This window comes from Pteropus alecto, unplaced genomic scaffold, assembly GCF_000325575.1.
Source record: "Pteropus alecto unplaced genomic scaffold, ASM32557v1 scaffold190, whole genome shotgun sequence".
Taxonomy (NCBI): Eukaryota; Metazoa; Chordata; class Mammalia; order Chiroptera; family Pteropodidae; genus Pteropus; species Pteropus alecto.
Window position 1 is genome coordinate 5,483,139 of NW_006430462.1, and position 25,039 is coordinate 5,508,177.

Sequence of the window (25,039 nt, forward strand, 5' to 3'; positions counted from 1 at the left end):
GGACCAGGGATGAGGCAGTACCCTACTTCTGGGGGAAGTAGGCTGGGTGTCATGTAGTGTCTTGTCCTGCGGCTCCTCCCTTAAGTCTGTCAGGACTTTGAGATCTAGAAGAAAGAGCTGCAGCCCACCACCAAGCAACTTGGGTTCTGGCCTCAGCCTGTCACCAACGTGCATGGTGAGCACTCAGCAAGCATCTGTTAGATCAACTTGGATCCCCGCAGGAGAGATGATTCTCAGGGAACACAGAGTGTTTGCCCAAGGTCATCCAGCATAACAGGCCTAGCCATGCTTGGACGGAGCCCACGAAGAGTCAAGTCCCTATTGTCTTCAGCTTTAGAGGGAGCGTCAGGGGCACTTGGTCTCTCTCAGCTTTCTGTCTTCCTCTGACTTGTCCATGCCCAGACACCAGCTCATGGGGGGCGAGGTGGGCGTGCGGTGGCAGCTTGAGGTCGATTCGCTGATTCCCTCTTCCAGCCCTTCTCATCATACTACACATTAGATCCCAGAACTTATTCATCTTATAATTCAAAGTTTCTACCCTTTGACTAATATCTCCCCCATTTCCCTCATCCCCCAGGCCCTGGCAACCATCCTTCTACTCTCTGGTTTATGAGTGACATTTTTAGATTGCACATATGAGTGAGATCATATGGTATTTATCTTTCTGTGTTTGGCTTATTTCATTTAGCATAATGCCCTCCAGGTTCATCCATGGTGTTGCAAATGGCAGGATTTCCTTCTTTTTTTATGGCTGATATATATATATATATATATATCTCACGTTTTCTTTATTCATTCATCTGTTGATAAACACTTAAGCTGTTTCCATATCTTGACTATTGTGAATCATGCTTCAATAAATAGGGGAGTTCTGATATCTCTTCAAGATACTGGTTTTATTTCCTTTAGATATGTATCGAGAGGTGGGATTGCAAGATCATATGGTAGTTCTATTTTTATTTTTGAGGAACTTTATACTGTTTTCTTGGGTTTAAATTGTCCTTTTTGAAAAGATCAACGAGGAAGAGAAATTGCAAAAGGGCCTCACGCAGTCTGGGGATGGCCATGGTGGTGGTGGGGTTACTTGCTGATGACATGCTTTTCATTTATTTTTTATTTTTTGCTCCAGCTTGTCCCTCCCTTTTCATTGTAGACCCCTCCCCCCACCCCAACACTTGCCGTCTCCTAGTACATCCCTCATTCCCACTTTACCTGCCTACTCCTCTTTCAGGGTCCTACTCAAACCAGAGCTTTTCCAGGCCTTCCCCCAACCTCACTCTTCCCCAGGTCGAAATCCTTGTTAGGCATTTGGAGCATTAGTGCTTCTCTTTCAAATCACATATCATGATGCTAATTTTATAGATATTTGTCTCATCTTTGATAATGGTCTGCCTCCCCACACTGGGCTGGAAGTGCTTGTATCCCCAGGGTTGGTTCACATGACCTGGCACACAGAAGCTGCTCTTTTGCTACAAGAATAAATGAATGAATGAATGAATGCATTTTCTAGTCTCTTGCTGGCCACCTTCTCTGGCCACTCATGTTCTGCTGTCTTAGATCAAAGGATGGCTTTGTTCCTCCTTTGAGTCCTTTAGTACTTCCTGCTCACTTTTTGGATTTGCTCATTTCCATAGACTTCACTTTTAGAACTTGATACTGGCTGGCTGCCTGTAGCTGGGGGTCCAGGGCTGGATTTTTTCTGTGGGTGTGCTTATTTCCAGACCAGACCAGAAGTGCCCCGAGGGCAGGGACTCTGCTTGGCACAGAGCCAGGTGAAAAGCTTTGCTAAATCTGAGAATGAATAGATGTGGATGAAAGGCAAGTTGCTCCAAGCTGTGGAGGCATCCATGATGGGGGAGCTTGGAAGGCATCCATGGAGAAGAACCTATGCTTCCAGGTTCCCTGGAAGGAGAATTCTTGCACCCCATAGTCAGCTGGTCCCTCTCATTATGATGGGCCCTGGATACAGCCTTACACAGTTTACAGTCCTGGGGGTGGGTGGGGAGAAATGAAGAAGACTGCAGCCTCAGTGGGAAGATGGAGCACTGATAAGGGAGGAGGGGAGCAAACTTCAGAGACAGCGTGGTGCAAAGGAACAGGCTGCTGGCATCTGGGCCATGGTGGTTGTCTGGGGTGGGCAGGGAGGGCAGAACAGCAACCTGGCAGGGTTCGTGTGATCCTTCCTCTCATTGAATTTCATCACCCTAGCAAGCCTCCCCTCTCAAAAAGTGGCTGCTCTGTGGCCTCCAGCAGCAGCCCCTGAGAGCATCCCTCAACTGTACCCTGAACTGGCCTGGGCTGCAGGGCCACCTTTGTCACTGCTTAGCTGTGTGACCTTGGGTGAGTCATGTCTCCTCTCTCAGCCATCTTTGTTCTTAGCCCCGACTTTGGCTTAGACATGTGTTTCCAGATGGGCAGGTTAAGTCCCCAGGAAGGGAAAGGATTTGATGAGCTCCTTGGAAAAGATTCTCTAGAATCGTCCCTCTTGCCTGCCTTGGAAGGGCCCTAAATCACATTATTAGGTGAAGCACAGGGCAAGGAAATATAACTCCCAGGGAGGTCCTATCTTCCAGTCTATTTCTTCCTCCTTACAAGGTAACAGTGCCCCCCAGGGCTCCAGGCTATGGAGAGGGAGTCAGAAATCTGGATGGGTGGGTGGCCATCCCTGTGGCCAAGAGATTGCAATTGTGTTGAACTGTTACTAGCAACATTCAACAATTTCCGGTCCTTCCCTGAATGTTCTCCACGGAAACTAAGAACTTGGCTGAATCCTAAGAACTGCCCTGAACTGATTTTACACGTGGAGAAGAAGGCAGGTCCAAGAGGGCATGGGACCGGTCCAAGGGCAGGTGACAGGTGACTTGAAGCCTCTAGGCACCTGGCCCCATGCAGCCTGGTTCCTCAATGGAGCCACTCCCACTCTGCTCGGGTGTGGTCCCACGACAGGCCATGCGGCCTGGCTGAGTGCCCACGGTGGAAGTACAGAAGACTTTTGTGCCAGGCTGGCACCACCCCCTGGCTGGCCCCTCCCAGGGGCCCGGTCAGCCTTTACCTGCAGGCATCCCCGCCAGCAGCTCGCGCGCTCCTCATTCCGTGCTCGCGTCCCGAGCTGCTCCCCGACGGCGCTGCTCCCGTCCCGAGCTGCTCCCCGACGGCTCAGCGCCCCGGAGCCTCGCACCACCGCACAAGGTGCCCTGCCCTGGGGCTGATCATTAACTCGGAGGCCGCATAAAGAGCGAGCCGCCTGGCCAGCAGGGACGCCTCGCGCCGCCACCATGGACAGTAACACCTTGAGCCCCGCGACCGCGACTTCCGCCTCCGCGACAGTCCCATCCTACCAGCGCATCCAGAATGCCGCCGACATCTCGGTCATCATCGTCTACTTTGTGGTGGTGATGGCTGTCGGGCTGTGGGTATGTGGGGGCCCTGGAACGCTCGCGGCGGGGGCGGGGGCCAGCGGAGCGCACGGAGGGGCAAGGGCCTGGGTGAACTCTGTCTAAGGAGGAGAAGGAGGATGGCCTTACGGGCATGTGCAGCGGCAGTGGAAGTGTCTTGGAAGTGCTTAGGAGGAGTTCAGGGGGCACTGTGTGAGGCGACGGGGTTGCGGGGGGCGGCTAAGCAAGAATGAGCAGAAGTGAGAGGGGTGCTGGCCAGCACTAAAGGGACCTGTGAGCAGAGGAGGGTGGGAGATTGGACAGGGAGGAGTAGGGTGTGAGGGGCAGAAGAGGGCACACTTGTAGCTGCAGAAAGGGTCCCCCGCTTGGGAGAGGAGCCCCAAGAGGTGACTACTGTCCTGCTTCTTATTCATCCGCTTTCGGTTGGTAAAGAAACAGTGTATGTGGGGAAGGACCCGAGCCTCTGCCAGCTGCAGGTGCTGTGGGGCAGCGTAAGGTAGAAGGGCTGCCCGGTGTCCCCTTCTTGGCAAAGGCTGATCTGATGGCCTTGTGCCATGGGATCCCAGGGGCTGGAGTGAGTGAGAGTTGGGAAAGGTGGTGGAGGAAGAGAAGGAGGAGGAGGAAGAAGAAGGGGAGGAGGAGGAGGAGGAGGAGGAGGAAGACAAGAGGGAAATGCATGGGGCTCTCCTTTGGGACTCTAGGGACACACTAAACCAGAGAAACTTGTTCTTAGTAGCCTGGAACTTGGAAATTTCACTTGTGACAGACTCCGGCACACCCAGCAACTAGAAGAGGAGGTGTTTTAAATGCTCAAATATTCCAGCTACTCTCAAAGGCTTTCCCAGGGGGTAGCAGGCCAGAAGGCTGCTGTGCCAGTAGGTTAAATCTTTTAACTTACAGGAGAAGAAGATAGATATTAACCCTTCCATGGCCACACAGAGTAGTTTTTACAGATAAAAAGAAGTGTTGATTTTTTAAAAAGTAATTGTAGAAACCAGATATGACTAAAAGCCTCCCTAAGTGTCACAAGGGGTCATTGCGGCTGATTCTTCTAAATACCCTCAGCTCTCCAGAAGTGTCCAACTAGGTGTTAGGACTCTCAAGTTAGGTACCAGCTGTGACATGGCTCCAGCCATGGGACCTTGGGTAACTTGCTGCAGCCTCAGTTTACTCAAATGTAAAATGGGTACAATCATACTTAGGTTGTTGTGAGGATCTGCAGAGATAAATCTGAAAGCTCTTTATAGACTCTAGCAGTCTTTTAAAATACTAGTATCATTTGCCCGTGAGAGTATGAGCCAGGCCCTGAATTATTTTTGTCCCTTTTTAAGTAAAATGGGCAAAAGTAGTCAGCTAGGTAGGACATCTTGACAAAAAGCCACTGGACAGAGCAAACAGGAATGTTAGTCCCCATTTTACAGAAGAAGAAATTGAAGGCCCATGTGGTTGTGATTTGCCTGAGGTTTTGATACATGGAATTATTTCTGGAACTCAGATATCTTGACTCTTGGTTTTCCATCGCACCAGGTACTTTGCTACCTGGTCTGCCTTCCTCCGCCAACCTCTCCCCAGCTTATAAGTGCTGGAGCCAAGATGTGAACCCATCATTTGCTAGCTGTGCCATACTGTCCCCTTTCTAGACCATCACTGATGACCTCCAGTCCCTTAACCAGTCTCATTTTAGCCTTGCCAGTTCTGCTGATTATGGTGTTTACACTTTTCAGATAGCTGTGAATCAGAATCACTTTTCCTGTTAAATGCTACTTAATGAGCCTGCTAGTATTTGTCCACATTTAATCTTCCCCCATTAGTCCGGGCCTCGGTACTCTGATTCATTTAACATGCTGGATTTCTTCCAGTTTATGTTTCTTTTTTTTTTTCCCCCCTATTGGGGCGTCAAGAGTGACGTGGTTCGGGGACAGGCATCCTGACGCCTGAATGATCTCTTGGCTGCAGAGACAGAGTGATCCAGGTCCATTGTGCTTCCTCAACTTAGAAAAGACATAGCTATATCCCTCAGTCCCCATCCCTATCTCTTCCAACATTATTTTGTTCTGTTATATCTGTTTCCAACGCAGCCTCATTTGATCGTATTGGTGCTTGAGCTTATTACTTCTTCAGTATGTATTTCCATTCCACTCCCCCACCCCCCCCACCAATTTTCAGTTTGTTTTTTTTTGGAGATTTTGTATCCTTTTAGGCTGAATCTTGACTTTATTCTTTCTGGATAATTCTCAGGGTTATTCAGCTACTGTCCGTGGGCCAAATCTGGCCCATAGCCTGATGCAAGGCCCATATAAATGTTTTTTACACTTTTAAGGGGTTGTACAAAACTAAACATAAAAAGAATATGAGGTAAAGAGCATATGTATGCTATAAAGCCCAAAGTATTTACTACCTGGCCCTTTTAACAGAAGAAACTTACTGACTGCTGCCTTATGCAGTTATTTGCACTAGTAACACACTTGGGTGCTTGAGAGCAATGGCCCCTAAGGGAGCCCAACCTTTTCATTTTACAGATGAGGGTCAGAGAGAGTGACTAGAAGTCATTCAGATGAATCAGCACCAGAGCTGGGACTAGAACTCAGGTCTTATAATCGTCTTTGCACTATCTTACCCTCCCGTTTCCTTAGATATTATCCTCTCCAATAACACCCTCCCCATGGGCTGTACCACCGCTCACATTGCTGGGTCGGTGTCCTGGTGGTGCTGAATTTCTTCTTTCTTCACGTATTTTCATAAAGGAAGCGCCTACAGTTCATCTAGTTCGACTCTCATCATCCTATGCTGGAGTCTCTTCTTTAAAGCACTTGACAAAATCATCTTGATGAGTTGTCAACATTTTGTTCAAATACTTCCAGCATGAACTCTCCCCAGTGGCACCATTTCCATCCCTGGACAGCTCTGACAGTGAGGAACTGGTACTGAGCTCAGATCTGATGTTCTGGAGCTTCTCCTTCTGCTGCGTCTGGTTGTGCCTTATTCAGACCAAGCGTGTCTGTCCTACTTTACGCGACAGTAGGCCTCACTCGAGTCTTCTCTTCTCCAGGCCCAACATCTCGACTTTCTTAAGCTTCAAAAGTCCGAAGTAACTCCCTCTTCTATCTCAATGATATTTGTATTCTTTTGAGAAAACACATGGGGGTCAGTAATTGTGCTTTTATTGGGCTCCCACGGCTTGCAATTATGAAATCATTCTCTTCTAGTTGCAGGGTACGCAGGCAAATTTAACACCATGGTTTACAAAGAGGGGTCCAGAATCTTAAGAGTTTTCCTTCGAGCATCCCTTGCTTATGGAGACAGTGTCTTTCTATTTGTGGGGAGTGAATAGCAGGGAGGAAGGAGGCAGGGTGCAGGAGCTGCCATGTGTGCCCCAGGAAGCACCTACTGAATGCTGCTGACAAATGGCTTGCAGAATGCCTGCCTTGCGGGTAGGGTGGAATGTTGTCCATTTTCAGAAGGAGTGTTAAGGGTGGGACGAGGGGAAGAATGGAGCCCGAGGGAAATGAAAATCCCATTTATTTAACTTTTTACTGAATGTGCAACATGCACAAGGCATTATACTAAGCATTATGAGAGATTAAAAATTTGTAAAGTGATCACCACAGTGATGCTAATTAATATATCTATCACTTCATGTGGTTCCCTTTTTTTCGTGGTGAGAACACTTAAGATCTACTCTCTTAGCAAATTTAACTACACTATACAATATTATGAACTACAATCACCATGCTGTACTTTAGATCTCCAGGACATATTCACCTTATAATTGAAACTTTGTACCTTTGACCGATATCTTTCCATTTCCCCCACTCCCCAGCTTCTGGCAATGAATATGAATATCAAAACATCACATTGCATACCTTAAATATATACAATTTTTATTTGTTAAATGTACCTCAATAAATCTGGAAAGAAAATTTATAATATGATCACAAAAAGTAAAAAAATTGTAAGAGGCATGTACAAAGTATTGATGGAGTTCTTCAGATGGTCAAAGGAGAGAGAGATTAATTCTGTTTGTGGAGGGAAGGAGGAGACTTCCGTGGGGGTGGGGGGTTGTCAGGGGAAGGTGGCATCTGGAGGGTTCTTGAAGGGTAGGAACACGGGGTCTGGGCTTGTGGAGATAAGGGGTTGGCGTTCCAGAGAGGAAAAGCCCTGCAATAGACACTTATTTCTGTTTCATTCCTAAGCACTGCAGAGGCCCCCAAGTGTATGTTCTGTGGGAGGGAGGGCACTGCCAGTAGTCCAGAAGGATCTGAGCTTTGATCTTCCTGGCACTGCCTAGCACACAGGAATGTGCACCAAATCTATGATTGTTTGGATGCATGGCCCTGCTCCCTAAAGGACTAAGTCCAGTGCATTTTCATAGTCTGAGCAGGCAGCAATGTGCTATCTGTAGCATACATGTTTGCCAAATGAATGGTGAGTTTCTCAGTGCCTGAAATGTCACCATCAGAGGTTAATTCCTTTGGCCCAGTGATGCTCTTCAGTCTCAAAGGTCACCTATGAAAATGCAAACACCTCTGTCAGAGCTAAGCCATTATTTGCCACTAGCATTTTCAGGGAGATTAGCCAATTTCAGCTAAGGAAAGTCCGCTGAGATAGAGAGAGGAAGGGGAAAGGATGCCAGGGGCAGAGATGCTGTCCCTGTTTTGTGCTGGAGGACGGGGCCTGGGCCTGAGCTGGACCAGGAAGAAGCTGAAGGTTCTGAGGCAACATTCCAAGGGAACTGTGAGAGGGGCTGGTCGTTATTTATTGAATCTTGTCCTCATAACCCTTCAGTGTCTCCCTACTGCCTATGGAATAAGGCCCATACTTTTCAGCCTGGCATTGGAGGGTCTGCAGTCTGCTCCCACTTTTCATCTCTCTCCTCATTCATACACCTCAACCAGGTTCATCAGACAACACCACTCACAGTTCCTTCCTCCCCGCACTGGTGTGGCTCTACCTGTGGGTCATGGCTCATGCTGTCCTCGAAGTCTGAAATGTCCTTTCCTTCTTTTCTCTGAGTAGTAAATCCTCTTCTTTCTTCAAGACTTGCTGAGATGCTGACCCCTCTGTGAAGCCTTTTCTGACACCGCAGTCAAAAGGAAACTCCTCCTTTCTCTCTATTTATAATAATAATCATTCCCCAATATTCATAATATTTGAAAAGTAATGTTTCCAGCAAGTTCATCCCCAGAGGAAAGTTTTGAATTGAGTTTGAATGTTTAGTCTTTTATGTAATATTAGTAATAACGCTGTGCATTCCTATAGCTCCCTCCCTCCTTCCTTCCTCCCTCCCTCCCTCCCTCCCTTCTTTCCTTCTGTAATTCTATGTTCCTTCCTTCCTTCCTTCCTTCCTTCCTTCCTTCCTTCCTTCCTTCTTTCCTTCCTTCCTTCCTTCTTTCCTTCCCTCCTTCCTTCCTTCTTTCCGTCTTTCCTTTCTTTGTAACGGGACTATTGAGATATTCACATACGGAATAGTGCTTTTAAAAACTAGAATATTTTATTAGGCGCCTTGAGTATGCTTGTAAAAAAGCCACAGATATTTCCATTTTTCCTGTTTAACGGAGAAACAAAGAGATCCAGGTGGCATGACTTGCTCGAAGCCACACCGTAAGCTCATTGCAGAGTTAGTTAGCACTAGGGCAAGCTGTTTAAACCTGAGCCTCAGTTTCCACGTCTGTCAAATGTAGGTCTCTTCCTCCTTCATCTGAGTGTACTAGAGCTCCAGGGGAGTAAGGAATGTGGAAGTGTTTCAGAAAGTGAAGCGGGCAGAAGAAAATGTGAATATATGGGGAAATGTGTCCTATTGGCTGGCAAGATCACTCTGTTCTGGTTTTCTATTAAACTTTTGACCCTCTCCTCCTCAGGCGATGTTTTCCACTAATCGTGGGACTGTTGGAGGCTTCTTCCTGGCAGGACGAAGTATGGTGTGGTGGCCGGTAAGTCTCCACTGAAATATTGTTTGTTTAACTATGATATTTGCTGTCAGAGGCTGTATTCTTCTTGGGTTGGGTTGGGTTGTGGTGACTCTCCCCTTCTGCCTTAGTTCCCTGATGATGGGTCTCCTGCTCACCAGGTCTCCCGGGCACCCTCTTCTCTTGTGCATTTGTGAATAGCCTTTAAATAAATGATGTTTGGAATCCTTCAAGGGATAAATAGAGGAAGAGACTGCACAGGGCGGGCAAGGAAGAGAAGCAAAAAGAGCTCACAGATCGAGGAGATCTTGGGCAAATCTGAGCTTCCACTTCTGTATCTATAAAATAAAGATGGTAATATTTACTTTCCAGGAGTATTATGAGAAGGGGACACCTCTCATGAGGTGCAACTCAATAAACAGTAGCTCTTTTGCTACCTTTTTGCTGTTTCAAGTCCCACAGAGAAGAGACTTTATCTGTCCTACCCTGGGAGCCTAATGCAGAAGGCCCTCGATAAATATTGTTGAATGGATGGAGGATGAACCTCCTGCTGTTCCCAACTACAGTTTTACTTCTGTCTTGGTGGGTTTTATATTTTGTATGTGTAAGAGGCACTTTCTCTGACACTTGTATGGGGGCAGAACTATCCCAAGCAAAACATATGTGGATGGATGGAAGAGAAACTGGGACGTCCTTTCCATTTTATCAGCGCAGGGCTCTGCCTGGTTTATTAGTTCAGCTCAATGACCATTTCAGTCCAGCGTATTCACAGAAATGGCTGGTTGACCAAACTGGACAAATTGCATAATTTCTTGGGCTTAAGAGACAAGCAAGACTGGCTGCTGAAAGAGAGGGTTGTGAAGCATATATACAATGAGGAGAGAGTGACAGCTATGAGTTGATTGGAGGAAGAGAAACAAGAAAGTAAAATCACTGTCATGTGTAGCACAGAGAGAAGTTATGAGGAAATCATGATACATACTGTGTTTGGCCTTTGATTTGTTGTTTTGAGATGGATTTTAATCTCTGGCATCTTCACAATTGCTTGGGTCACTCCTGAAGTCATTTTTGCTTTATCCTTAAGGTGGCCAAGAATACTGGGCAGAGGCTGATTTCTGTGATGGGTCCCTCTTGGTGGTCTGTCTTGACACCACGTGTTTGAGTAAAGGCACACATATTCTGATGCCTCCTTTCTGTTCTTCATCAAGGCTTTTGTCTTCTTGTGCTTTGGACTTTAGTGATTTCCTAAAAGCTGGTGTCGACTAAGCAGCTCTGATCACAAAGTTCAAGCCAAGGCTGGCATGGTCTAGAACTGTGCTGTCCACTATGGTGGCCACTAATCACATTGGCTATTTAAATTACAATGACATAAAATTAAAAATCTCTTTCTCCAGTCAAATTAGTCATATTTCAAGTGTTTTGTAGCTGCATGTGGTGGCTGCCATATTGGAACATTTCCATCATTGTAGAAAGTTTTATTGGACAGTGCTGTTCTACAGATTTCAGAGCCAAGTCTGGCATGAGATCTTAGCAGAACTGAGAGATGTTGAATTAGATAGCTGAATAGGACCTTATAGTTTACTTTAGTTATTTAGAAAATAGTCCATCCCCACCCTATCTGATACTTTAGTGTCCCCTACAGTAAACCTGCCAAGTGCTTATCCAGCCTGTTTGCATCCATCCCACTATTCTCTTCCCCCCAAAAAAAAAAGAAACTTGTATCTCTTCATGTAAAATTTCTATGGCTGATTTACTGGGGATAAAAGCTTAGCTTCCAAGCTCTGAGTCTTGGAGAAGCCAATGAGACAGGGAGGCATGGGGCAGAACCACCCTTAGGAGATGTGCATTTTGGGCTAGGCTTGGGAACACCTCACACCTTTACCAGCAATGACGTCTCTGTTCCTAATGGTGCCCAAGTGTGGGTCTGGGCTGAAAGTTGGTTGGTGAGAGGAATTAGCCCCACCCAAGGCAGGTAGGGTTCAATGGTACATGTGAGGTTTCCTATGAGTGGTGTTTTTCTTACTCATGTCTCAGGATTGGATTATTCTAACCAACAGAAACATGGCATCATTCTTTTGTGCAGAAGTCACTGCTTCCTTGATGAGGCTGAAATTCAATTTTTCTTCCTCCAACATTAGTTTCCATCTAAGGCTTCATAAGATTACAGAATGGTTTCTAAACCTGCTCATGTATCAGAATCACCTAAGAGTGCTTTTTAAAAATACTGATTCCTGGGCCTCACCCCAGATCTACGAAATAAAAAAATTGTGGAAGAGGGCCCCAGGAATCTGCATTTGAAAAAAAGATTCCCAGATGCTTTTGATGATAGGCAGATTTGAGAATCACTGGTTTGGGTAGACTGTTATCTATTTGGTCAGATATACTGAAAACATCATCATCTAGTAGGGATGCTGGGTAAGGAGATTCTTGAATGGGGAAGTAGTGACCTCGCAGACACTCCTAACTCTAGAATTTTCTAGAATACTCTAATTCTAGAAAATTCTTTGGTAAAAGGACCATGGGCCTTGAGGTCAACATATCTGACCTTCTACATTTACTAGTTGTGTGACTTTTTGAAGAAATCACTGAACTTCCCTGAGCCTCAATTTCTACCTCTTTAAATTAGAAGAATCATACGCACTTTGGAGGGTTCTTGTCAAGATTAAATAAGATAATGCATGTACAATACTCAGCACTGTGCTTGGCAGGTGCTTAGTAAATGGGAACATTACAATATGGCAGAAAGGCCAGAAGTGCCAAGGCGACCACTGAGTTAGCATTTGTCTGGTGTACAACACTTAGCATTATGCAGTAGACGGAAACAAGAATTTATGCGACGCTATTATTGCTGCTTCACTTAAATTTAACATTTTGATTGACTGTGTGAATAAATGAACCTGATTTATATATATATTTATTTACACTACTGTGAACCATCAATTCCAGCTATACAACTACATTTTAACATCTTTGAAATTGGCTTATGTGTCATAATCCATCAGTGGCATGCCATAGTGTTAGTGGCAGTGTTTTTCCTTTCTTTGTATTACATGGTATGTCTTACAATAGTTGGTCTTTTAGATTCTGTAAGATAAGGTTACATTCTAAAGTAGTGGTTTTTAAAAATATGTCCATGACAACCTTTAAGTGCTCCAGAAATGCCTCAGGGACTGCCTTCCCCATCCTCCTCAGCAATCTGACTTTTATTTATTTTCTAAAAGGGAAATCTGCTAAGATTTTGTTTGAGAACATGGTTCTTCTGACTTACAAAGTTTAAAAACTGCGAGTTTCATAGAAAAATGAGCATAGCGATGTCTATATGAAAATTTAAAATGGTTTTAAAACACTATTGTGATGCACACTTGAAAGAAGGAGTCAAAGGGAAACATGGCATGCAAGAAAATGCAAATTTAAGTACTTTTTCTCCAAAACTAAAAGCTAGTTTAAAGTGTATCAAACCTGTAACTCTACATTTTCCTTCATATCAAAATACAGTCAGTTCAAGCCTCTCTGTTGGTCTGGAAATTCATAACCGGAATATCAGTTCTCACATGTGCTGGCCTAGGGGGAACATTACAAGGCCACAGGCTTTTTGGAGCTGACGTCTCTCCTAGCTTTTTGGCTGAAGCAGAAACCTTGTAATGCAGGGGTCCCCAACCCCTGGGCCGTAGACTGGTACTGGTCCATGTCCTGTTAGGGACTGAGCTGCACAGCAGGAGGTGAGTGGTGGGCCAGTGAGCAAAGCTTCATCTGTATTTGCAGCTACTCCTCAGTGTGAGCATCACTGCCTCAGCTCCACTTCAGATCATCAGGCATTAAATTCTCATAGGAGCATTGGTCCCTGGTGCCAAAAAGATTGGGAATCGCTTCTCTAATGGGACCCTTTGCCCCCTTCACCTGCCTTTACCCCTACTTTGTGTTATAGGAGGAGTGAACAACCAGAGAAGCTGCAGAAAGAGAGTATTAGGGGATTTTAGGAAGGGAGGACTTGGCGTTGACCTTGGATTGACGCATCCCAGGCCTGGAGGACTCGGGTAGTCACACCTGAAAAAAGCGGGAGGAAATCAGAGCTTGTAAAATCTGAAAGACAATTGGACATAAGAGAGGCCAGTCGAGGGCATTACTGGGGGCTTTGGGAATTTTGAAAGGAGGAGTTACAACCTATAACAGGTGAAGATCCAGGAGCCCTGGAAAAAGACCCTGTTTTAAAAACATTAATGAGGCCAAGAGAGAAAAATGGTTTGTGCCTTGGCCTGGGGATGAAAGTGAGGGATAATCGGAGAAGAGGAGCAAGGATTCCAGGGCTGGGTTACAAGAGGAGTCAGCTTACACAGGAAGCCAGCCAGGTATGCCTACAGAAGCCTGAGTCACACGTGGGGCAAGCCAAGCCAACTGAGTAACATGAAACCATGAAGCCATCTATACCTTTCGTAACTGTGGGCTGGTTCATAGCCCAGGATTTCCTTTTTCTATGGTACTGTGGTGTGGCACCTTTACGAATAGGCTGCCTGTGTGCTGTAAAGATTATTTAGGGTTATGGAAGATGTGAAAGCAGGAATTTGAGCCTAGAAGGGGAAATTCCCCATGCCTTGGCCAGTGGTACCAGAAATTACTCAGAGAGGTGGGGTTCCAGGTACACCGCTGCCTGGAGAATTCTTGTTTTGGAGGAACATTTGGTCACACATACCAGAGCCAGCTCCATAGGAGTGTCCTGGTAGGGATTGAACCAACTCCTCAAACCCCCTTCAACATAGAAGTTAGCACTCCAAAGGGAGTGAGGACTTCACACGGAACCAAAAGACTCAGATTGTCTCAGCTTTGTGACATCCAGTAAATTATTAGCCTCTCTGAGTCTCAGAGAATCTCCACTGTACTAGGAGACGGATTGAAGAGCTCAGAGACTCTCCCAGGAATAAAATTCTAATATTACACACCACAGAGGAGGGAACAAGCATGAGGGAAGTGGGTGTGGGCATGCTAGCCAGTCTGTTGCCAGTGAGGGGCTTGCAAATGAAACAGCTATGTCTCTCAATAGCCACAGTTTTTCCTTCCTTTATTATTAGAGGTCATCAGAGAGGAGTATATCAAAGTGGGTTAAAGCAAGGATTGATAAACTTTCTCTGTAAAGGGCCAGAGAGTAAGTTATTTTGGAGGCCATATGATTTCTATCACAACTACTCAACTCTGCTGCTACAGCATGAAAGCAGCCGTGATAACACGTAAATGGATGGGTGTAGCTATGTTCCAGTAAAACTTTATTTACAAAAACAAGTGGAGGGTCAGATTTGGCCTTTAGGCCCTCATTTGTTTAGGCCTGGTCTCTGCAGTTAGGCTGCTTGGGTTCAAATCCAGCCTCTGCCCCTTACCAGCTACTAAACTTCTCTGTGCCTTACATTTGTTATCTCTATAATAGGTTTAATAGTACCAACTTGAGGTTGTTGTGAGGATGCATATACAGTCTCAGAATAGTGCCTGGCACACAGTAAACTCTCCAGTTTAGCTCTTATTCTTCTTCCTTCAATTGGAAGCTTTTGAAGGACTGTCACATCCTCTATCTCATCAAGTCCTCAGTGACCCAGCAAGAATGATGATTAACCCCATGGATTGCCCAAGTTCACACAAGATAAAGACAGAGCTAGGACTCGCTCTGTTTTTCTGGTTATTCAGGCCTCCTTCTCATCCCCTGAGATGGAAATTTGTGAGCTCAATAAGTATGGTCTAAAGGTTTATTTGAAAACCAAGAAATTCTTTCATTTCTGGCTGACCAGAGACCCTGATGGAAATTTCTCCTGAGGGAAGGCGACAGCTTCTCACATTTCTTAAACTCTGTTGAGCAAAATGTATTTGATCGTATCTTTAAGTCTCTAAAACCTAATGACCAGACCAAAGTTCAGCCACTTAGGATGCTATGAGAGTGGTCACTGGGAGTCCTGGAAGAGCCTGGCAGGCCTAAGACTTAGGTGGAAACTCATGAATGAGAGAGGAAGAGCAGGAGTAAGGCAAATAGACACAGGAGAAGCTGAGAGCTCACCAGGAGCAGGGCTCAGGAAGACGTGGGACGGAAGTCAAACAAGTACTTGGCTTTCACGAGCTTGGGTGGAAATGACTGCCAAGTCCAGGTGGACCTTCTCTTCCTACTCCGATTGCTTCCCATTTTCATGTAGCTATGTGTGCTTTTCTTTATCCCAGAGCCAACCCTGTGTTTTTCTTAATCTTCTTTTTTGTTTTAAATCTCTTCCAACAGCTAGTCCAAGGCCTTGCATCTAGCAGGCACTTGACCAGCGTATTCTAAATTAAAGATATGGGAGGGAGGAGAGAGACAGATCCCCAGACCCTCTTGCTGGACCCCTTGTTGACATCACCCGAAACCTCAGCCTGCATTCTGTTCTCCAGTGCAGTGGCCACACAGCATAGGCAGTAGTAAGAATTTAGGAGGTTAGGAGAGGGCTGGATCCAAGTGAAAGCCTGCTTCTAGCAGCACTCCACATCTCTGTTCCTACGTACAGAGAAAAAAATTTTCTTTAGCTTTTTTTTTTTTTTTGCTTATGGTAGTAAAACTAGAAATTCAAGCCTGGCTCAAATCAGAGTGCTCACCTTGGATTCCTCGATCTAGGGTGGCCACGCTTCTTCGTTATCTAAAACATTTTATCTTTTTCAGCTTGAGTCAAGCTTTGGCAAAACTTGGCAGTTCCCATAGATACGTATCTCTTTTGTGATGAGAGTTTTCGCTTGGAATGCCAGTTGCCGCCTGGCTCTTGAACGACCTGTTTCCTCTAATGACCTGTTCCCTCGAATCTCTTCTTTTTCCTCTTCTTCTAACACCTCTTCCTCTTCCTCATCTTTCTTTTCTTCCCCCTCCTTCCTCCCCTCTTTTCTTTTCCCGTCTCCCTCCCCCTCTTCCTTTCCCACTCCCTCTCTCTCCCTCCCACTATGGGGCCATTTCCCTCCCATTCTTCATGGCTCAGTCTCCTCCTCAGAGTTTCTCTGATCGATGCACAGCCATTCACCACCCCGTGTGCTCTGTGTCCCCAGGCATCAACTGAGTCGTGTGCAGCCAAGTTCCTGCCATCTGGTTAGTACCTAAGCTCCTGCCTTGTCCTCTGGCTGCCCCCCGCCCCATCTTCTAACACACGAGCACTTCCGCAGACAGAGAAAGGAGAAAGGAAATTACCACTTGTAATCAAGTCATGCACCACTTGATAATGCAGATATGTTCTGAGAAATGTGTCTTTAGGCGATTTTGTCCATGTGCGGACATCTTAGAATGCACTTACACAAACCTGGATGATCTAGCCTTCTACACACGCAGGCTGTATGGTACAGTCTATTGCTCTTAGGCTATAAACCTGTACGGCATGTTTCTGTACTGAATACTGTAGGCAATTGTAACACAATCTTAAGTATTTGTGTATCTGAATATATCTAAACATAGAAAATGTATAGTAAAATATTATATAAAATATAAGACATGGTACATCTGCATAGGGCACTTATCATGAATGGAGCTTGCAGGACTGGAAGTTGTTCTGGGTGAGTCAGTGAGTGAGTGGTGAGTGATTATGAAGGCTTGAGACTTTCTTGTTCACTGCTGTAGACTTTATAAACACTGTATGCTTAGGTGATGCTAAATTTATAAGACAACATGAGATTAAATCAAAGCAAAAGAGAAAGTGATACAATCAAGAGACGTAGTAAACACGAGATGTATGGGGTTGATGCCAATGTAACACGGCATACTGTTTCATAGCAAACTTTTTTTAATAAGTAGAAAGAGTACACTCTAAAATGACAATAAAAAGTATAGTGTAGTAAATACATAAATCAGTAATATAGTAATTTATTATCATTGCCAAGTATTATGTACTGTATGTAATTGTATGTTCTTTACTTTTATATGACTGGCAGCACAGTAGGTTTGTTTACTTCAGGATCACCACAAACATGTGAGTAATGTGCTACAACATTAAGACAGCTACGACGTCACTGGCGATAGGAATTTTTCCATTATAATGTTATGGGTCCACCACTGTATGTATATGTGTCCGCCGTTAACTGAACATTGTTATATGGTGCATGACTGTGTAATAAATATTTCTCGTTGGTTGAAGTCAGAAGAGTTCAGAAACTATCAGTTAAGATGAATTCTTCGGATTATTCATGTTAGAAATACATCTTGGCTCTCCCTGTCTACCACTGGCATGGCACATTTTGAGTCAGCTGCAGCTATATGTGTTTTTTTGGGGTGAACTTACTATCAGGGAGATGATTTAGAGTTTTATTCTGGAGGGAGGTGCCTTGGTTTGAACCCCAGCTCCACCCATTTCTAGCTTGGGTGTTACATAACATCTCAGCTTTCTCAACTGCGAAATAGAGATCATAGCACTTACCTCATAAAGTTGTTTTGAGGATCAAATTAGTTGATACATATAAATCTCTTAGAACAGTATATAGTATTAGCTGGCCAAGGTGGCTATTCTTATTATCTTTGTACTCATTATTATTGTATCTCATCTCTAAATCCTCCTTCTCTTAAACTGTGAATTCAATCATTTATCCATTTGTGCATTGCTATTCTTTCATTGTATATCTATGGATTGATTACCTACTAAGTGCCACACTCTCTGTTAGGTGCTGGTGTGCACGAGTGTGTGTGTGTGTGTGTGTGTGTGTGTGTGTGTGTGTGTGTGTGACATACACATTCTTACACAATATATTCAAAATTACAAATAATAGTAAGTGTTAAACAGGAGATGAATTTGAGTCGAGGGTGGCAGGGAAGGAGAGGGGTCATTCTTAACCTACATAAGAGGGTCAGGGAAGGCCTTTCTGGAGACTGAGCATTTAGATTGAGAACAGAAGGCCCAGAAGGAGGCAGCCATATGAAGTGTGGGGAAAGAGAAACCCAAGCAGAAGGAACAGGATGGTCAAAGCCCTGAGGTGGGAACGAGCTGGGGATATCTGAGGAACTGAAAGGGAGCCAATGTTGGGGGGAGATCCTGTGAATTGATTGGGCCCTTTGTTTGAGGACCCCAGGTTGATGATGATCCCCAAAATAAGCCCATCTGAACTGGTAAGAGGGCTCATCTCTAGCCTCCATGACCTATAAATGCCAACAGAAGACCTTATCTGCCTTTTGTGCCAACAGCCTGTGGGAAAATGCCAGCTTTGGCAGTGGTTTCCTGATTTACTACCTCTTCCGTTCTTGGGGCAAGAAGTGTTGCTGAAGATAATGAGTGAAAGGCACCCATATCCATGAGGGGATGAGAGCTGACATAGAGTAAACAGATTATGAGGATTCTGGAGCAAGGCTTGTGTTTAAATATTTACCAGAGTCCCAGAAATAAAACAGCCTGAATTTGCAAGCCCCACCTTCTCCTCTGTTCCAATCCAGGAAGCGTGGTCCCTGAGAGATGGCCAGGGTCAAAGGTTAAACCTTTCCAAACTTCCCCTATAAAAAGATATCTTAGGAGGAAATCAAAATGCTAATTCAGGTTAAAGACCAGTTCCCCAGAGGAGTAGGGAAGAATCTGAAATACAAGTTTGAGGTGGACACTTTCATACTGTTCCTGAATTTACAGCGAGGTGGGTAGGGAGTTCTGACTCTATCGTGTCCCTTCAGGGAAGTTCAGAAGAGACTGAAGAAGGAGGAAGTCAGCATGGGACAGTGGTCTCCACTTTGTCCCTTCGATGTTGGTCATGCTGGGCTATGAGACCCTGTGCAAATGTGTCACTGCTTTAGACTTTAGTTTTCTTACCTGTAAAATTAAGATAAGAATAATATCTACCTCATTGGCTACCGTGAGATTGAAATAAGATAAAGTGCTTGGCCCCATACCTGGCCTAAAGGAGGCTCTGTAAAAATTTGCCATTCTCTCTTCCTTTCTTATCCTCCCAGGATGGAGCTCTCAAAGTGTGGTACCCGTACTAGCAGCATTAGCAAGACCTGGGTTCTTGTTAGAGATGCAAAATTTCCAATGTTAACCCAGCCCTACTGAATCAGAAACTGGAAGGGCTAGGGCTCAGCCATCTGTTTTAACAAGCCCTCCAGATGATTCTGATTAGTGTTGTCAGATTTAGCAAATAAAAATACAGGATGGTCAGTTAAATCTGAATTTCAGATAAACAGTGAATACTTTTTTAGTATAGGTATATCTCATGCAATATTGGGACATATTTGTACTAAGAACATATTTGTTTATCGGAAGTTCAGATTTAACTAGGCATCCTGTATTTTGATTCTAGATTCTGAAACATGCTAAAGTTTGAGAACCACTGTCTGAGGATATCTCAGGGGCAGTGTCTAGCACAGCTTAGAGAAGGAATGGAGAGGAGGCCCCGGGATATCCTGGTATCATTACTTAAAAGGGAAGACAAAAACTAGGAGTAGAAAGTCATTTCCAGAGCGATGGACATTCTGGGTATTATATGGCGCATTACCAAAGAAAGCAGTTTCCTGACATTAGCTGAGTGCATTTTCCATTTGAACAGTGGAGAGCTTGCTCTCTCCAAGAGAAAATGACCACTGTCTCTTACGAGAAAGTCAGGGCACTCCATAAAAATACCGGCTGTGTAAAAACAATATTGGCATTTCTTCAGAATAGCATGCCTTTGTGGGGCAAAACATTCTTTCTTTTTTTTTTAAATTAAGTTTATTGGGGTAATATTGGTTAATACAATTATATAATTTTCAGGTGTACATTATAATTTGACATCTGTATATTGTATTGTGTGTTTACCACCCAAAGTCCAGTTTCCTTGAGCTACCATATATTTGACCCCCTTTGCCCTGTCTATCTCTCCCCACCTCCCCCACCCCTACCCTCTGGTAACCACTAGTGTATAGTCCCTGTCCATGATTCTCTGTTTGTTTGTCCTGTTCATTTGTTGCTTTTAGGTTTATATCCCACATGTAAGTGATATCATGTGATTTTCGACTTTTTCTGTCTGGCTTATTTTGCTTAGCATGATTATCTTGAGGTCCATCCATGTTGTTGCAAATGGCAGTATTTCATCTCTTCTATGGCTGAGTAATATTCCACTGTATATATGTACCACAGCTTCTTTAGCCAATCATCTATTATAGGGCATTTCGGTTGCTTCCATGTCCTGGCCACTGTGAATAATGCTGCTATGAACATCGGTGTGCAAATATCTTTTCGGATATGGGTTTTCAAGTCTTTGGGGTAAATATCCAGTAGTGAGATTGCTGGATCATATGGTAGATCAGTTATTAGTTTTTTGAGGAACCTCCATACTGGTGAAACGTTCTTAAAGTTTTCTCATCTTGTCACCTCCTTTCAGCCTAGGAACACCATTGTGAGGTAGGCTAAGAAGGATTCTTATCCTGGATTTATAGTGGAGAAAACAGGCTCAGGGCGATAAAGTGATTGGCACATGGTCACATCATTTGATCTGGCAGAGCGAAGATTAGAACCAGGCCAGAAGGCTCTCAGTGTGCTTAGAAGGAGATGAAAATAGGTCCACATAGATTAATTATGCTTTCAAGTGCAATGATTGATACAGGGTACTTTTCCCAAATCCATTGGCTGTTTCTGATTTTGAAGCTCAGAAGGCACACTAGCCATTGTTTGTTGTCTTTGGTAATTTTTGACTCCTGGGTTAGTGGTCCTAAGTGTACATGTGCTGTCTTACTTTCCTAAGAGTGTGGAAGTAAAGATAAAATTAATGTGTAAACTTGAATGACTTCCTCTGCGGTATAGTTTTGCTTTTATTTGCAAATGAAAGGTTGACCTGAATTATTTCCAAGGTAATTCCAGCTCTAATATCAGATACCTGGACTAAGATATTTATTTTCTATTTCTTATCATACAAGACATAATTTTGGTTAGCATTTAACGACACTTCCATGTCTTTTTTTTTTACACACCCCATCCCCCTAGCCAAACAGACAACTTCCCTGCATGCTTTGTTCTCAGGCCTCAGGCTGAGTAAGCAAATCTGAAACAGCTCTGGAATTGCTGCCCTTTATTGTTAAAGTTTTTAAAAAATTGTGTTCTGATTATATAATTATACAAACTCATTATAGAAAAATAGGTAGCATGAGTGCTCTGGTAACAGACTCTTAAAACTTTGGAGGTTAAGTAGGGAATTTTGGAGAGAGAGACTCTTTCATCTCAAACTTTTTTTTTTTTACTTCTTTTTTAAATACATATATTTTTTTTATTTTTTGATTAAAGTTGGCATATGATATTATATTAGTTTCAGGTATACAAAATAGTGATTAGACATTTATATAACTTATAAAGTGATCACACCAATAAATCTAGTACCCATCTGACACCATACAAAGTTATTACAATATTATTGACTATGTTCCTTATGTTATACTTTACTATATTCCCCCTATTTTGTAACTACCAATTTGTACTTCTTAATTCTTTCCCCTTTTTCACCCACTTCCCCAACCCCCTCCCATCTTGTAACCATCAAAATGTTCTCTGTATCTATGAGTTTGTTTCTGTTTTGTTTGTTCATTTATTTTGTTCTTTAGATATCATATCTCAGTGAGATCATATGGCATTTGTCTTTCTCTGTCTGACTTACTCCACTCAGCACAATACCTTCTAGGTCTATCCATGTCATTGCAGATAGCAAGATTCCATTCTTTTTTTTTTTATGGCTGAGTAATATTCCATTGCATATATGTACTTCCTCTTTTTTATCCATTTATCCATTGATGGACACGCAGGTTGCCTCCATTTCTTGACTGTTGTAAACAATGCCACTATGAACATATGGATTCACATGTCCCTTCAAAGTAGTGTTTTGGGTTTCTTCAGATAAATACTCAGAAGTGGGATTACTGGGTCTTCTTTGTCTATTGTTATAGTCTTTGTTTTAAAGTCTGTTTTGTCTGGCATAAGTATTGCTTCCTAGCTTTTTTGTTCATTTGTTTCCATTTTCATGAAGCATTTTTTTCCATCTCTTTACTTTCAGTCTCTGTGTGTCTTTTGATCTGAAGTGAGTCTCTTGTAGGAACCATATGTAAGGATCTTGTTTTCTTATCCATTCAGCCACCCTATGTCTTTTGATTGGAACACCTAATCCGTTTACATTCAAAGTAATTGACATTTTATTATTCATATTTTCAATCTTTTTTTTCCTTTCTTCTTCTTAAAGGAGTCCCTTCAGCATTTCTTGTAATACTGGCTTGGTGGTGATGAACTCACTTTAGCTTTTCCTTGTCTGGGAAACTCTTTCTCTGTCCTCCATCTCTAAATGATAGCTTTGCTGGGTAGAGTAATCTTGGTTGTAGGTCCTTGCTTTTCATCACTTTGACTATTTCCTGCCCATCCTTTCTGGCCTTCAAAGTTTCTGTTGAGAAATCAGCTGAAATCTCATGAGAGCTCTCTTTTAGATACCTAACTGCTTTTCTCTTGCTACTTTTAAGATTCTGTCTTTGTTTTTAAAATTTGGGATTTTAATTATGATGTGTCTTGGTGTGGGCCTCTTTGGGTTCATCTTGTTTGGGACTCTGCACTTTCTAGGCTTGTACATCTATTTCCTTCACCAAGTTAGGGAAGTTTTCTGTCATTATTTATTTCTACTTTTTGCTCTCTCTCTTCTCCTTCTGGTATGCCTATGCGAATGTTGTTATGCTTGATGTTGTCCCAGAGGCTCCTTGAACTGTCTTCATTTTTTTGGATTCTTTTTTTGTTGTTGTTCTGATTGGATGTTTTCTGCTACCTTATTTTCTAAATTGCTGATTTGATCCTCTGCTTCTTCTAATCTGTTGATTCCCTCTAATGTATTCTTCATTTTGGTTATTATATTCTTCATTTATGACTGGTTCTTTTTTATGTTTTCTATCTCGATTTTAATGCTTTCTATCTCTTTGTTAAAGTTCTCATTGAGTTCCTCTACTCTTCCCCTAAGTTCATTGAGCATTTTTATCATCAGTGTTTTAAACTCTGCATCTGGTAGATTGCTCGTCTCTATTTTGTTTAGTTCTTTTTCTGGAGCTTTGTTCTGTTCTTTCATTTGGAACATGTTTCTTTGTCTCCCCATTTTGGCTGCCTCCCTGTGTTTGTTTCTATGGATTAGGTAGGGCTCCTAAGTCTCCCAGTCTTAGTAGGGTGGCTTTATGTAGAAGGTGTCCTATGGGGCCCAGTGATGCAATCTTCCTTGGTTACTTGAGCTGGATGTCCGAGGTGTGTCTCTTAAATGGATTGTGTGTACCCTCCTGTTATAACTGAGCCTTGGTTGCTGTTTGCACATCGATAGGTGAGATTGACCTGCAGGCTGATTGGTTGTGAGGATTGGCTGGTGAGGGGCTGACCCTATGAAGCAGGATTCACTTTAACAGGACTCTGGTATCTACCCAGTCTACTTTATGGGTGTGTCCTCCTCAGATGTAGCCCTGAGTGATGATCTGGCTCTGGTTGAAGCTGGCTACTGGGTGTGTCAGCTCAAGGGCCTCCTGGGAGAAGCCTAGCTGCAGGCCAAGTTCGCTGCAGCCTGTGTACTCTCCGGGGCCACTTGGCATGAGCCATGAAGAAATCCACAGAAGGCCATCACCTATACTGGGCTTAGCGGTGCCTTGAGAGGCCAAGCCAGGAATGGAGGCTGGCTTCCACTAGCATTGGGCTTGGGGCTGCTCAGCAAGAGGTACAGGACACGCGAAGGCCAGATGCTGCTTCTTTGGGTTTTGTGAACCTTTGAGAGATTTTTAGGAAGAGCCAAGACAGGCCATTTGTACAGAAAAAAAATCACTGGAGGCAGATTGGGTGGGCCCCTAAGTTGGATGGGGTCTCAGGGAATCACCTGGGCAGGGCGACCTGTGTTAGCCAGGTTGATGGAGACTCAAATATGGCAGCTGCCTGCATCCTCATGCTGGGCGTGGGTAGGGCTCAACAAAGGAACAATGTCTTCTGCCAGAACTTTTGTCTGGGAGAAAATTGCCCCTCAAGCCCTTGACCTGAAGCCAGACACTCACTTCCTCCCTGTATGTTCCTGGCACTCCTCAAGCAGCTGACCCAGTGCTGGAGCTTGGAGTAAGTGTCCATCACTGAGTAAGTTTGTATGTGGGCCCTTTAAGAGGAATGTCTGTGACTTCTGCATCCCTATGCATCACTCGGCCACAATCTGTGCTGTTTTTCACAGCCAGAGGCTGTGGGGACTCATCTTTCTGGCACTGGAGCCTTGGGCTGGGGAGCCTGGTGTGGTTTCAGGACCCCTTGCTCCTCCAGGATACATCTGCAGCTGAGATATCTATCCCGATTCTCAACTGCCATACACAGTTGTGGGACTGGCCCATTTTGCATCTCCACCCATCCTACCAGTCTTGAGGTGGCCTCCTATGTATGTGCCCCATTATAGGACTTCTATTCAGCCAGGCCTCAGGCAACTCCCAATGATGGTTGTTCTGTAGTTTTGTTGTAATTTTGATGTGGTATTGAGAGGAGGGGAGTACAGAGTCTACCTTCTTCACCATCTTGACTGGATCTCATCCCAAACTTTTTGTCTCCCATTTCTTAGCCTCTCAATTTTGTTGTAAGCACTGTGTTCCTGATCCAGAAGAGAGATCAAAACAAGTTTAAGAAGGGAACAATGACTTTCGACACAGTCCAGGCAGGCTTCTCAAACTTTATTGTGCATAAGAATCATTTGGAGAGCTGATGACTCTGAGTTAGTAGGTCTGGCATGGGGACAAAGGAGTTCATGAGCTCCAGTAAGAGGAAGGGCAGTGTGAAAATTTGTCATGGGACTGTAAAGAAA

The 25,039-nt window shown here is 44.1% G+C and overlaps 1 protein-coding gene across 3 annotated transcripts in view; it reads left to right on the forward strand.

Moving 5' to 3' along the window:
* Nucleotides 1-3,275: 3,275 nt before the first annotated feature.
* SLC5A1 (solute carrier family 5 member 1) overlaps nucleotides 3,276-25,039 on the forward strand; it is a 57,137-nt gene continuing 35,373 nt past the window's right edge. For 2 of the 3 annotated variants that reach the window (XM_006904953.1, XM_006904952.1), the window contains exons 1-2: nucleotides 3,276-3,413; nucleotides 9,254-9,325. In XM_006904953.1, coding sequence (XP_006905015.1) covers nucleotides 3,276-3,413; nucleotides 9,254-9,325 — 210 coding nt within the window. The remainder of the gene's footprint in view (nucleotides 3,414-9,253; nucleotides 9,326-25,039) is intronic. The other variant, XM_006904954.1, reaches the window with a different exon arrangement.